General features: G+C 35.5%; 1 protein-coding gene and 1 pseudogene across 1 annotated transcript; one reads left to right on the plus strand and one right to left on the minus strand.

Annotated features, from left to right (window-relative positions):
* On the plus strand, nt 1-3,957 carry LOC145054166 (sucrose synthase-like). Its single transcript, XM_079002310.1, has 11 exons — nt 1-145; nt 574-701; nt 792-915; nt 995-1,146; nt 1,234-1,426; nt 1,507-1,938; nt 2,041-2,498; nt 2,566-2,790; nt 2,857-3,420; nt 3,498-3,636; nt 3,721-3,957. Exons 2-11 carry the CDS (start codon nt 604-606, stop codon nt 3,751-3,753), a joined length of 2,418 nt encoding a protein of 805 aa, XP_078858436.1. The 5' UTR covers nt 1-145; nt 574-603; the 3' UTR covers nt 3,754-3,957.
* A 2,834-nt stretch (nt 3,958-6,791) lies between these two features.
* Nucleotides 6,792-12,746, minus strand: LOC145050434 (agmatine deiminase-like; annotated as a pseudogene).
* Between the last annotated feature and the right edge of the window lie 2,294 nt (nt 12,747-15,040).

Raw genomic sequence — 15,040 nt, forward strand, 5'->3', positions numbered from 1 at the left:
GAAAGAATTTCACTTTCTCCTTTCTTTGCCTATAAAATCACACCATTCCCTTACTTGTCTTCTCATCTCTATCCTTCCGTTAATCCCTTTTTCTCCATCGTCAATTACGTCCACTTTGCTGTTCTGTTGAAAACCAAGTTAAAAGGTATGATGTATGTATTTGGTCAGGATGATCGAAGCTACTTTATTTCCTTTTTTGTTTTCTCTACTTTTTTCCTCAACATTACCACACATCTTCATCACGATGATCGAATCAAATTTTAGTTGCCTTTGGTTTCTCTTCTATGTAATGTAGCTTGATTTTTGCAGATAACTTCATAGTAGGATTCATCCTTTGTTTCTGGTTTTTGTTCATTATATTAATAGTAGTTACGATAATGAATTTTATATCAGTAAACAATGCCAGGTGCCATTGACTATCTTTCGTTTTTCTTACTTGAATAATCATTCCTCTCTAGAAGCATATGTACTCGTGTATCAATAAGCATCAGACACCTGGATTGTTCTTTTTCTACAAATTTAATTCCTCTGTTTTTTAGTAACCAGATCATCTAAAACCTTTTTCTCTCGCAGTTGAAAACCTTTCTGATTTTGCGGCCGATCATGGCGGAAAAAGTTTTCACCCGTGTTTACAGTCTGCGAGAGCGTCTGGATTCAACCCTCGCAACTCATCGTAATGAAATCCTAATGGTTCTTTCAAGGTATGTTCTGCTTTCTGGTTCATCTTCTTAGAGATAATTTTTCGAATGATTTTTTAATACAGTATTTGTTTATAATCTGATATTATCAAGGATCGAGAGCCATGGAAAAGGAATATTGAAGCCTCATCAACTCATGGCTGAGTTTGATGCAATCTGCAAGGAGGATAACAAACTTCATGATGGTGCCTTTCATGAAGTTCTCAAATCCACACAGGTATATGATCGAATAAACTCACAAAACTAAACGAAAATCATCTTGCATCCGATTGATCCTCTGATTTTTTAATTGATAGGAAGCAATAGTGTCACCTCCATGGGTTGCACTTGCTATTCGTCTCAGACCTGGTGTTTGGGAATATGTAAGAGTAAATGTGAATGCACTGGTCGTTGAAGAATTAACTGTTCCTGAGTATCTTCACTTCAAAGAAGAACTCGTTAATGGATCGTAAGTATCGTTATCCTTTCACCAATAAATTCGCCTCTTTCCTCTGTTTCTTTCGCATATGTTTATACCATTTCTGATCCATCGCAGCTCCAATGGCAACTTCGTACTCGAATTGGACTTCGAACCTTTCACTGCATCTTTCCCCCGGCCAACCCTAACCAAGTCCATCGGGAATGGCGTTGAGTTCCTTAATCGCCACCTCTCTGCTAAAATGTTTCACGACAAAGACAGCATGCATCCGCTTCTCGATTTCCTCCGTACACATGCCTGTAAGGGCAAGGTATTAGACTCAAAACCCTAAATTTCTTCTTAATTCACTTGTTTGATTAAAGTTCTGTACTGAGATTTTCTGATTTGCAGACGATGATGCTGAATGACAGAATCCAAAACCTGAATGCTCTTCAATCTGTGTTAAGGAAAGCATCAGAATACCTATCGACACTCGATGCCACCACTCCATTCTCTGAATTTGAACATAAGTTCCAAGAGATCGGATTGGAGAGAGGTTGGGGTGCTAAAGCAGAAGGTGTCATGGAGATGATCCATATGCTACTCGATCTGCTCGAAGCTCCTGATGCATGCACCCTCGAGAAATTTCTTGGACGAATCCCTATGGTTTTCAACGTCGTTATTCTTTCTCCCCATGGTTACTTCGCTCAAGAAAACGTTTTAGGATACCCCGACACCGGTGGTCAAGTTGTTTACATTCTCGATCAAGTTCCTGCTTTAGAACGTGAGATGCTCAAGAGGATTAAAGAGCAAGGACTTGATATTGTTCCCCGTATTCTGATCGTAAGCCCCCCCCCCCCCCCCCCCCCCCCCCCCCCCCCCCCCCCTTTTTTTTTTTCCATTCTTTCAAAAATTTCGATACTTAACCGATGTTATGATGAACAGGTGACAAGGCTCCTCCCTGACGCCGTCGGAACCACCTGCGGGCAGCGACTTGAGAAGGTGTTCGGAGCAGAGCACTCTCATATTCTTCGAGTTCCATTCAGAAACGAAAAAGGTATTCTTCGCAAATGGATCTCTCGTTTTGAGGTGTGGCCATACATCGAGACTTTCACTGAGGATGTCGCCAAAGAAGTCACCGCCGAGTTGCAGGCGAAACCTGATTTGATCATCGGAAACTACAGTGAGGGAAACCTCGTCGCCTCTTTGCTCGCTCACAAATTGGGTGTCACTCAATGCACAATCGCTCATGCCCTCGAGAAAACCAAATACCCTGATTCTGATATCTACTGGAAGAACTTCGATGAGAAATATCATTTCTCCTCTCAGTTTACCGCTGATCTTATCGCCATGAATCACACCGACTTCATCATCACCAGTACCTTCCAGGAAATCGCCGGAAGGTAAAAAGACACATATTCTCGTCGGCATTGTTGATTTCCTTTTTACTAATTTTGATTTTGATTTCAGTAAGGATACAGTCGGACAGTATGAGAGTCATACAGCTTTCACAATGCCTGGATTATACAGAGTCGTCCATGGAATCGATGTCTTTGACCCGAAATTCAACATCGTTTCACCCGGTGCTGATATGGGGATCTACTACTCGTACAGCGAGAAAGAAAAGAGGCTCACGGCGCTCCACCCTGAAATCGATGAACTCCTATTCAGTTCCGTTGAGAACGAAGAACACTTGTACGTTTTGCATTTCTCCTTTTTTAATTTTAATTTTGGAATTAATGATTTGAATGAATGTTGCAGATGTGTTTTGAAAGATAAGAACAAGCCGATTCTGTTCACAATGGCGAGGTTGGACAATGTGAAGAACTTGACCGGACTTGTGGAGTGGTATGCGAAAAACGATCGGCTTCGTGAGCTGGTGAATCTGGTGGTGGTCGGCGGTGACCGGAGGAAGCAATCGAAGGATCTGGAAGAGCAAGCTCAGATGAAGAAGATGTACGATTTAATCGAGGAGTACAAGCTCAACGGCCAATTTAGATGGATTTCTTCACAGATGAACCGGATTCGAAACGGCGAGTTGTATCGTGTGATTGCTGATACGAGAGGCGCTTTCATTCAGCCGGCGTTTTATGAAGCTTTTGGGCTGACGGTGGTGGAGGCCATGACGTGTGGGCTGCCGACATTTGCAACGCTTCACGGTGGTCCGGCGGAGATCATTGTTCATGGGAAATCCGGGTTTCATATCGACCCGTATCATGGAGACCAGGTGACTGAGCTTCTGGTGAAGTTCTTTGAGAAAACCAAATCCGACCCTTCTCATTGGGAAGCCATTTCCAAGGGTGCGGAGCAGCGTATCCAGGAGAAGTAAGATCATGCCCCTTTCTTTTCTTTAGTTAACTACTAAACTAAACTAATAATTAACCCTTTTCTCTAAATGACAGATACACTTGGCAGATCTACTCAGATAGGCTATTGACGCTTGCTGGAGTATATGGATTCTGGAAACACGTGTCGAAGCTTGACAGGCTTGAGATCCGTCGGTATCTTGAAATGTTTTATGCTCTAAAATATCGCAAACTGGTAAGTGGATGAATTAAAAACAATACTACTAGTAGTAAATGTAGTACAGATGGAAATTATTTGTGTTGGTGTTTTTCTTTATAGGCGGAATCTGTTCCTTTGGCTGTTGATGAATGAGTAAGCGAGGTGCAATCTGGTGGTCAAACTCAGGTTTTGAGGAATTAAATAATAAAGCGAAGAGAGCATTTTGAAAGGCTTTTTGTTTTTTGCTTTCGAGAGTTTATGTGTGTTTGTTTAGTTTCCCTCATTTCTATTTCATTTTCGACAATTGTTATGTACAAAATATCTCTCTTTGTGTAATCGACTCCTGCTTTGCATTGACCTTCGGTTCCAATTTGTAATGATTTTTTTTCTAACTTGAAATACTCAAATCAAACAAGAACAACGACTTATTTCACAATAAGAACTGCTACCAAACTCTTCATATTCTAAACAAACTCTCATTTACAACTCTAACTTTTTTTGGAAAACGCAAATAATTTATTAATGAAAGGAACTCTCTACTAGCAAGGAACTAGAAGAGAGACCAATGAAAAGACATACAAGTAATGAATTATAAATCTGTAGATATTCCCCTTTCCTCCCAACTACACATACCCTTTCTACTTTTATGTTTTACCAAAAGAAGGTCGTGACCTTAATACACTCCAACTAAAACTAGTCGGAATCAACTAAGAACCAAAAAGAAACATAAAGATCAACTAAGAACCAAAAAGAAACATAAAGATCACATGATGTAAACCCTAAATTATGGAAACCCTAATCAGTAATCACAGAGATTAGAACGAGAAAATGAGAGACAATATGTGAGACAAATGAACGAACTAATGAGTTCTATCACTCTCATAGTCATTTCACATTATATACATGAACCTTAACATTTTCACTTAGCACCCTCCAGCTTATCATTTCCTTCCCTGCTTCCGCCCAAAACGATCCTAAGTCCACAAATAGAGCCCAATACCAACATTTAGCATTTTAGCCCGTACTCTAATAATTATCACATTAAACAAACATATGATATTCTTACTAGACAAATTCTAGAGAATGTGTTTCGTGAGTATATAATTATTTAATTAAAATAATAACTTACAAATTATGATTCAATATTTACACATGAAAAATCAATGTAGTATTAAAATAAAACATATATTTAACTTATTAGTTTTATTAACCGTAATATGTTTATATCATGGTTATTTTTACTATTAACTAGGTGGGTAACCCCGCGTATCATAGGTTTGGTATTTTCTTCATTGTTTATGTATTTTGTGTAGCAAGAGGTAGCGTTTTGTTGGTTTTGTTGGTTGTCGTATGAATTTTATAAAAAAGGAAGTGTTATGTTTGTTACTATGTCGTGCCAAATGTTATTTTTAAGGAATATTATATTTTGTAATATGTATATATATCAACATGTATGTAAATGTAATTAATTATGTATGGTTTTATCGATAGAAACAGGTATTGCAGTAAGGAAGCCAAATGCAATAACGGTTAAGACCACGGTTTTATCCTTTTGTTTATCGGTTATGCTTTGCGGGATTTGGATTTGTGAACAGTATAGAAAATATGAGATTATTGATCGATTGTTTTGGTCGTCTGTGGTACGATTTGACAATTTGGTTCGTTGTGGGTTATGTTTGTTGTGTTATATTTTCTTGTTATTGTGGTCGATGTGAATAAAAATCGTAGGGGAAAGAAGGTTGAACACAATTTTTGGAGTTAACATGTGTCGTTGTATGTGGTTATGTATGTAAGTTTTTTTGTTTGTTTGGTATTTTATCTGTATTTATATATGGAGTAAGTGTTGTTTATATATGTGGGTAATTTGGAATGAATATAGAGATTGTAACATAAATTGGTAGAATAGATAAAAAGTCATTCATTAAAAAGTTCACGAACAAATAAACAAATAGAGTAGAGCACTATCAAAAATATAAAATCATTAATCGAACATTCTGGATAAAAAAATCAACTTTTACAAATTCAATACATCTCAACTCTTCATTGTGGTTAATGGTGTGCAATTTAAAGCCATTAATCAAAAGTTGTATAAAGTGACATGTCAATCTTGTCGTCCTATTTGTAGAACCATAACTGCATATGACACTAACATTAACATTAAGTCTTGAATTTATAATTATTTTATTCAATTTGAAGGTTCACAATTTTAGGCAAAAGAGAAATTGCAAACAGGTTTTTACTTATTCGTAAATAGTCACAAAAGAAGGTGATATTGAGTTAAAGAATGCTTATTAAAATAAATTGTTTAAAGATGGACGCTATATTATCAGTCAATAAATATGAAAATGAAAATTCATTTGGTGACGGGAAAATAGTATGGTATGCAAGTTAATTCAAACGAAAATTACACACTTTTATGGAAGCCACCGAGTTGAATTTTGACTTCGTGTTGATGAATCTGTAGCACAAGATGGTTAAAAAAAACTTCAACATCTTTCACTATTTACACTATTATCAAATTCTAATGATAATACTTTTAACTCCTCTAAATTTTAACACAAAAAACTGCATTATAGTCAAAGTGTATGTAGGGGGCATAATTAAAAACTATATGTAAAGACATTTTGGTCTAAAACTGTATAAACTACTCAGTTTTAAAAAATGTCTGTCTGTCATTTTTTCAAAAAAAATTATTTTCTCTAAAAATTTAACAATGTAAACTACATTATGGTCAAAATGTATGTAGAGGCATATTTTAAAATAATGTTTGTAGTGACAATTTGATCATGGATGTTATAAAATTTTATGTAGAGACAAATTGTTAACTGCCTAAATTACAATTTTTTAACAGAAAAATCGGTATTTATGGGCATTGTGGTAAAATACTGTTACAATCACTAATTTTTTTTTATCAATTATTTATGTTTGTAGGGACATTTGGGTCATACTTGTTAAAATTATTAGCAACATTGTCGTCAAACACTGTGGGTTGTGGCAATTTTGTCAATAACTTATAATTTTTCTAAATTTTAACCAATGTTCTAAATAACGTAAGACGTGACTTGGCGACAATGTCAAGCCTCAAGCTTTTGCGAGCCTTGGCGAGTCACGGCGTTTGTAAGACGTGACTTAAGGCGGCAATTTTCTATATAATTAATATTTTTATATGTATTTTCAACTATTATTCATTTTTATACACATATATGAGTTAAGGCGGCGTTTTGGCAAAGCTTGGCCGCAGGAGCAAGCCTTGAAGCTGTGGCGTGCCATGGCGGAGCCATGACGAGCTTTTTAGAACTCTGATTTTAACATAATAAACTACATTACAGTGAAAGTGTATGTAGGGGGAGGGGGCATAATTAAAAACTAAATCTAGGGGCATATTGTTAAACACCAAATTTATGTCAAATAATGTTATTTTTTATATTTTAACCAAAAAAACTGCATTATGGTGACGAATATTATGTAACTTTTTATAAGAACTATTTGTTCACAGTCGGCATAATTAAAAAGTATATGTAGGGGAATTTTGGTCAGAAATCGTCTAAATTTCTCATTTTTCAACCAAAATAAATATGCATTTGCATTAATATCAAAAAAGGTTAATAGCAGTCATTAAAATTAAAAAGTTTTAATATGGGGATTTTGGTAAAAAAACAATTAATATCAATCATAGTTAACCAAATAAAATGCAATTTGGTAAAAAAAAAATAATAAACTAATTCAGTTTTAACCAAAAAAAAAATGTATGTAATAGATATTTGGTAAAGAAAATTAAAAAAAGAAGTCATTGTTGACCAAAATAACTGCATATAGGGATAACATGGTAGAGAATTTTAGAAAATAATGTATATATACGTGTGTATTTTCTGATTTATCCACTCATCCAAACACCAAACCCAAATCAAACCAAAATTACCATTTTTGGTTCTAGTTGCAGTTTAACCGAAATGAATCATTTTTATACAAAATAAAATATTATCATTATTTTTTTTTTGTTTTTTTTCGAATCAAACAAAAAGTGCATTTCGGTTAAATGTATGAATTAGCAATGTACATTTATTTCTACTATACAATTATTTTCAATGTTTTTCTCAAAAAAAAAATAATGAAAGTGGCAGGCTATAATAAAAAAATGAGAATTAAAGTCAGTTCACGTGCTTAAATTTGGGGGTAATTTGGTAATTGTACATTTGTCTAAATATTCATACCTGGGCCATGCCTTCTGATAAACAATTGATAAGTTTAAGGTCTGAAACAACATGAATAAGCAATTAGCAGTCAACATTCAACACTAATTTAAAGAAAAAAATAATATATATATATATATATATATATATATATATATATATATATATATATATATATATATATATATATATATATATATATATATATAAATTACAATTATTGTCTCCATACCTTTTTTGAAGATTGTAAATGAATAAGTTTAAAGTCTGAAACAACATGAATAAGCAATTAGCAATCAACATTTAGCACTAATTTAAAGAAATAATAATATTTTTTTTTTATGTAAATTACAATTATCGTCTCCATAACTTTTTTGAAAATTGTAAACGTGGTTGTCTGACAGAACTGGTAACATTTTTCATCCCCAAAAGCAAATTTGGAAAAGGCTTTTGTCCATAAAATTGATCACATATAATGGGTTACAGTAACCACATGTAAAATAACCATTTTATCCTTACCTTTACAACTATAATATAAAGTCTTCAAATGTTATCCACTTACGCTCCATTTTATTGCCATTTCCAGATCATTACATGACATTTGCAACTTTGGTCCTTGTTTGAGCGATTTATAGATAAAGTCCAAATCACTGCACCAGATACCTTTATATTATAGGATGGTATTTTAAATTTTTTATTATTAAGCATTATACTTTACGAAATCTAATTATACTATTGTATTTTCAAGTGAAATAAAAGTAAGATATTCTAATGCATATATAATGGGAAGTACAATGCTATAAATGACACTAATATTTATAAATGTTAGATGTCATTTCGTGCATGTAGCCCAACAATGTACATTACCAAAAAAAAAATATAGACAAAAAAGGACCGAATTTCCCCTGCCCCATACCTTGGTGGGTTTGTAAACAACAGCCCAATAAAATTTTCTGTGAAACTTAACTGGATGTTGAATGTTAAGACGAAAGTGGCATCCAGGTTCTACCAATATGGTAACATGTCATAAACATTATAATTTTTAATATGAGATAATAGGAGGTGAACTGCAATGCCAAAATTTCAAGCTTATTAAGTGGAAAACATCGTAGACAATATGTTTCAGCAAATAAAAGTTAATAAAATCTAATTCATATCTTCTTATCAGTCTCACATATCCCACATACACTTTTCTTATCACAAATTTAGTCAACACACTCAAGAAATGTAACCTGATTACAATGTTTGACATCTGATCATTAAAAATACCACCATATGTTAGTAAAAATGATCATATTTCTAAAGATTAAAAATGATGTAAGCTTAACCAATGCATTCCAGGTGATAAGGCAATTGCTTTTGTTCTAAATCTCGAGGCAAAAATCTTTGGTAACACATACCTGAAGTATTAATAATTAATATGTTCACGATCGGGAAAAGACTAAGACAACACACGCACAACTTCATCATGCCATTTTGGGTCTCCAAATTGGGGTGCAATAATTCCACAATTCACAATATAAATATTAACATATGAAGCGGCAAGCCTTGTTCCAGGAAGTCCTCGTTTAGCTTCTCCCACCTTTTTGGTAGTTTATATAATACAAACAATAAATGATTTTTTTTAAATGAGAGAACACTATGGAATATGGATGTATATTCTTACTTGAATAAATCCAGAAGATTCTTCATTTGTCGTATAAAGAGGCCCTGGTATATGGAGTTTAATAATTTCAAATTTTCTACCCATTGCATCTGTACAATTTGAGAGAACAGTAAAAGCCTTTACAACTCGCTCATAACGAGGGTCTGATTCCTCATCTGTCGAGGACAATAACACCACACCAGGCTTCACAAAACACCACATATTGTCTATGTGTCCATTTGTATCATCATCACCTGTATAAAAATAATAATAGAATTAAAAAAACCATACATTGTTATTTCTTGCATTTATATTTTTTTAAAATGTACCAAATACTCCTCGGGGCAACAAAATAATCTTGTTAACTCTAAGATAGGCTTTAAGTTCATATTTTATTTGTTCTTTCGTTAGATGTGCATTCCTGTTTTTGTTTAATAACCATTCTTCTGTAGTAAGCCATGTCCCTAAAAAAATGAGATATCAAATTAGTAAAAATCTTCCTAATAATAAAATACACAAACAACAATATAAAAGTTGTCACCTTCACCATCTACATGAATACTTCCACCTTCAAGAATTGTGGATCATGGAAAACGGGGAATCCTCTCCATTGAAAGAAACTAACAAGGAAAAAGCAAAACCAAAATCAATGGAAATCTTTTAAGAAAATTTTAAGAGGATGGAAACGTGGGTGTTATTTTTTTTATACATGATGTAAATCTTTTGAAGATAATTAAATTATGAGATAAGATGCGAGACTAACACTTGGCACAATCCTGACCATTGCTTCCTCCCCACACATTGCCACCGGATCGCGACACGTGTCCAGTACGCCTAGTGTACCAGGCTTGGTACGCCTCGCATACCGTGTACACCCAACATACATATTAATTACGCCCTGCGTACAGAGTAATTACGCCCCGCGTACTCTCCGATTCCAGCCTATAAATAGAGGCGTAAATCACCTCATTTTCTCACAACTTTCTCTACCAAAGACCCCAACCCTTCTAAATTTTTCTCTACTACTTCTTAAGTGTTAGAGGCGAGTCCCAGAGCGCGCCAGAAGGCTCTGAGAAGAAGAGCTTTCGGCTCAGAAGTTCTGCCCCTGCAGAGCCCGACTGTTAGCTAAAGCCCCTTGTAAGTGAGTTATGCTTACCCTACTTTAAGTATAACTTATGTTTAAGTTCATTATCATTATTATGAACCTATAAACAAGATTTATCAGTGATTCAAAGTCCTTATATTGATTGATCTACTTACGGGGATGATGTTTAGACTGTGATTTAGTGAGGTGTTTAAAGTGGGCTTTCCAAACAGTATACTATGTATACCAAACGGACCCTACCTTCGATATGATCCTACCTGGTTGTTCCTTACTTGATAGATCATGACTTAGACCTTTAGTTAATGATAAATCTAGACTAATAATCAGTCACAATAAATATTAGACAAAAATCTGGTAATAATGATATTGGGTTTCGTTGAAGGAAAAGAAAATTGTTAGAAGCGAAGCGCTGCCCGAATTTCGAGTCATCACTTTAACAAGTGAGTGCATAGTTAATTTTATCTTACACTTAGAGATGAAGTATTTAATAAAAATTACGTGCTATGTGTGCATATTATATGTGTTCTTGATATCTTTGTTGGGTGAACAAAATATACATGTTTTATTCAATTTAAACTGTATATGTATTTTATACCTATAATTATGATAGGTAAAGATGGGTAGATGATATAGATGATGAAATAATTGATGAGAGGCGTCGATGTTTAAGATGATTCACTCATCTAGTGGAGTATAGATGACGACCACAAACTATTCTAGACATTCTAGTGGAACGTTGATAGGCTTGCAACTTGTAGGTGTTTTTGAACTACATGTTCACCAGGTGTACTCCATCCCCCTCATGGTTGCCCTTTTGACATATATTGCTAAGGAATCCCCTAAGTAGTGTTGTCCATCCCGATGAAAATCCTTAGGCTAGGTTCCTTAATTTAGATGCTTTAGGGATAGAAAGTGAGGATAACGGGAACGGGTAATCGGGTTGATTGATTTGATGAAACTAATAAACTTAATTATTGTGGGTTGAAAACCCTATGTTCTCACAAGGCTCCCAAGTCTGACCCACTTAGTTTCTTGTATTACAGGTAGTGGCATAGAGTACAGGAGTGATGATCTAATGAGAGATCAATGGATTATAGGCCATTATAATAATAGATGTTGTAAGGCATGTACTATTTCTTTTTATGCTTATGTACTATATTGACAATAACATCCCAACATTTTTAATATGATGAAAACACATTTCTTCGGAAACGCTTATCATATTTTTAGGAACAAATTACGCAACATATTTCTTCAAAAGGATACTTTGATTTTCAAATAAAGCATAAACAATTCAGTCTTTTCTGGACGTGAAATTGGGGATGTTACACATCATTGCATCCAAAGTCTTGCAACTCGATAGGCTCACAAACTCCCTAATATCATCCTGCAACATATCATGGCACCTCGTCTTCTAAATATCCTCATCTGCAGCGTATTGTGTGACCAACAAATCCCTCTCCCTAAACTTAGCGGTGATCTCTTCCACGATCTCTGTCGTCTGGAGAAGGTCCTAAAACTCCCTTGACAAATGTTTCACCTCAATAACAGGTGCAAACTCAGCCCTGGATCTTGACAAAAAATCAGTCCATGACATGGCCGTCACGGCCTCAGTTCCCAAGGAGTGACCAACCTCCTCGCACTAGTCGCGGGCTCTATCTCGTAAAAGGAAAGATGTAAATCCCAACTTCGATCCCTCAGAGCAGAAACTCGTACGCTGAGCATTATTCATGTCAACAATCCAACATCTACTTGTGGTAGGGTCCTTCTTCCCAAAGAACTATGTAGCTTCGCAAGCCTTGAACTCCCGAAAAGAGAGAGTTTGTGCCGCCAACTGACCCACACCAATCTTAGTACGAAATGCCCAAACCGCTCATCCAGTAGCTCCGTGATCCCCTCCTCGATGGTACCAAACATCACAAGAGTCACATCCAAAATACCGTGATTGATCTCAGACGAAACGAACTCACGAATCCTCTCATCAATCGACTCAACACCAGATCCTGGTACAGAACCAGAACCAAAATTAGATCCTCCTCCACGAGTGAATATCACCATACTGAAAAGTAACCATACAATGATCAGAACATGCCCAAAGAATCCTTATTCTACAAGTTTCTTAGAATCCTCGTGACTTCCCCGATTCAAGTATGGATCCTTTTCTTTCAGAAGTACGGGCCCAATGTTACCTTCCACACCTATCCATACTTTCCTCATGAAGAATCCCATATTCTCTAAGTCACCTTCTCATATTGGTACTTAAAATACTCACTAAACTACGCACCAACCCACTAAAACACTTCCTAGGCTCTCCTAGGATCCCTACCTCACCCTACCATCAGCTGCTGAAAGACCCCTTCCAATGTCAGCTAGCTACTTTATAAATATAATTACATGAAAAAAAGGTTAAATAATCCTTCGACTAAAAGACTCAACCCTACAATGGTTGGACTCAGACAAGAGTAGCGTAATAGGAAAAAATCAATCACTATGAGATTATTTAACCTCTGCAGCATGTAACTTAACATATTCATGTAATAATTAGCTCATATCAGTATGAGTCCTACAAATCACAAAGCAAGCAATATTCGAGCAGTAGAACTCTATAGGCCACTAACAACAGCATGCATCCTTCCTAATAGGCATTCTAGCATGTAACCCTGAACATATCCTTATGCTAATTTCTAGCATGAAAAACATATAACATATCAACATGTAAGAGTATTATGGGAATCACTTACTTGAGCTCGACCGATGACACACATCACACCCCTTTTTCTTTATAAAAATCTTTTTAGAAAACTATTTTCTTTCAAAAAGATTATCAATTCCTTAGTTTGAGTTCAAACAGACCCGAGGTGCCTAAATCCCTCGAACCATGGCTCTGATACCAACTTGTAACATCTCAAAAATAGCTACACAAATTTTCATTTTTAAAACATTACTTCCATACCACCATTTATACCAAAACTAATCAGAGTGAATTGTATTTTCTAAACATCAGAGTAAAACAAATATAATCAGTACGGAAAAGCCATCAGGGGATGTTGTGCAGTGAAGCCGTACCCTTCCCTATGGAACTGGAAGTCTCTGAAAATGTTAAACCACAAACCGTAATGTTGGAACCTGAAAGTGAACCTCTAGCAATCCTAAGTCCAAGTGATTATTCCGGAGTCAGCATCAAGTTCCGAAGTGAATAGTAGTCTGGACTTGGAGAGAAGATTTTTGAAGTTCAGGAGTGAAGACATTCCCGAATGGACATTATGTCCGGAATGTGTGGTAATCCGGAGAAGCTGTTTTGTCTCTTTATGTATTAATTACTTTTGTCTCTTTGCATGATTAGACATTTCATAGGAATTAGTATGTTTGTCAACTTGGACAATCAGAATGTAAGAATTGCTCCTTTTATCCGGTCCTATGTATGTTTATTGGTTAGTACCATGTTTCACTCACTCCTATTTAAAGGAGCTTTCAATGCAATATTATGAGACAGGTCATTCACTCACTTTTGGCATTTTACTAAGTTATTTCAACTCTCTTTCAAACATTCTTCTTGTTCTTCATTTATTAGCTTTACCTTGATCATTTATTCTCATTCCTCATTTATTACTTGATCATTTGTTGAATATATATTAACTAAGACTTGACTGGTCTATCCAGGCTTGACTAGAACATTTATTAGCAAGCAGACATTGATCTTAAGCATTCACTAAAGGTTTGAGTTTTCAAACCTTGTCCCTGCACATCAGATCTATTTTGTTCTCTCAATTGTATCAGATCTTGAGTGGTTGTCCTCTGAATCCATACGATCATATTATAGTTGGTTTGAAATTACCTTGGTATTTCAACCATTTATGTGTTAAGGATAAAAGTTCTTCTATATACCACTTTAGATTGAAGATATTTTAACTTCAATGGCTACTTCTAATTCTCAACAAATGATTTCAATGCAAATTGCAAATAGTGTGGGTGGCCCTACATGTAACCATTACTAGTTGTGGAAGAATATGATCACTGGAAAGTAAGAATGGAAAGATTTTTACTGGCCAAAGATAAAGGTGAAGAAATCCGGAGATCCATCAAAGAAGGTCCTCATGTTCCTATAAGAATAGTTGTGAGAGATGCTTCTGCTCAGCTTATGGGTCAAGATGAAGCTCGTCTAGCTCCTCTAACTGCAGATGATATTGAGAAGTTGCATGCTGATCAAGTTGATTTCTCAGAAATGGTGTTTGGTGTTCCTCATTCACTCTTCGAGCATATCAAGTTGTGCAAATCAGCCAAAGATATTTGGGAAACTCTTCAGGACCTGATTGAAGGTTCAGAGAATATGAAAGACAAGCACCTCACCTCAGTTGTCAATGACTTCGATACCTTCACTACCACTCCTGGTGAATCAATGGCCTCAGCCTCCAACCGTTACCGAATCGTGGTTAACAACATGACTGCTCATGGGATTGTCCAAACTCCTTTGGAGTCCAATCTCAAATTCATAAACAGTCT

Source organism: Lactuca serriola, chromosome 5 (genome assembly GCF_051521515.1).
Source record: "Lactuca serriola cultivar US96UC23 chromosome 5, Lser_US96UC23_V15, whole genome shotgun sequence".
Classification (NCBI taxonomy): Eukaryota; Viridiplantae; Streptophyta; class Magnoliopsida; order Asterales; family Asteraceae; genus Lactuca; species Lactuca serriola.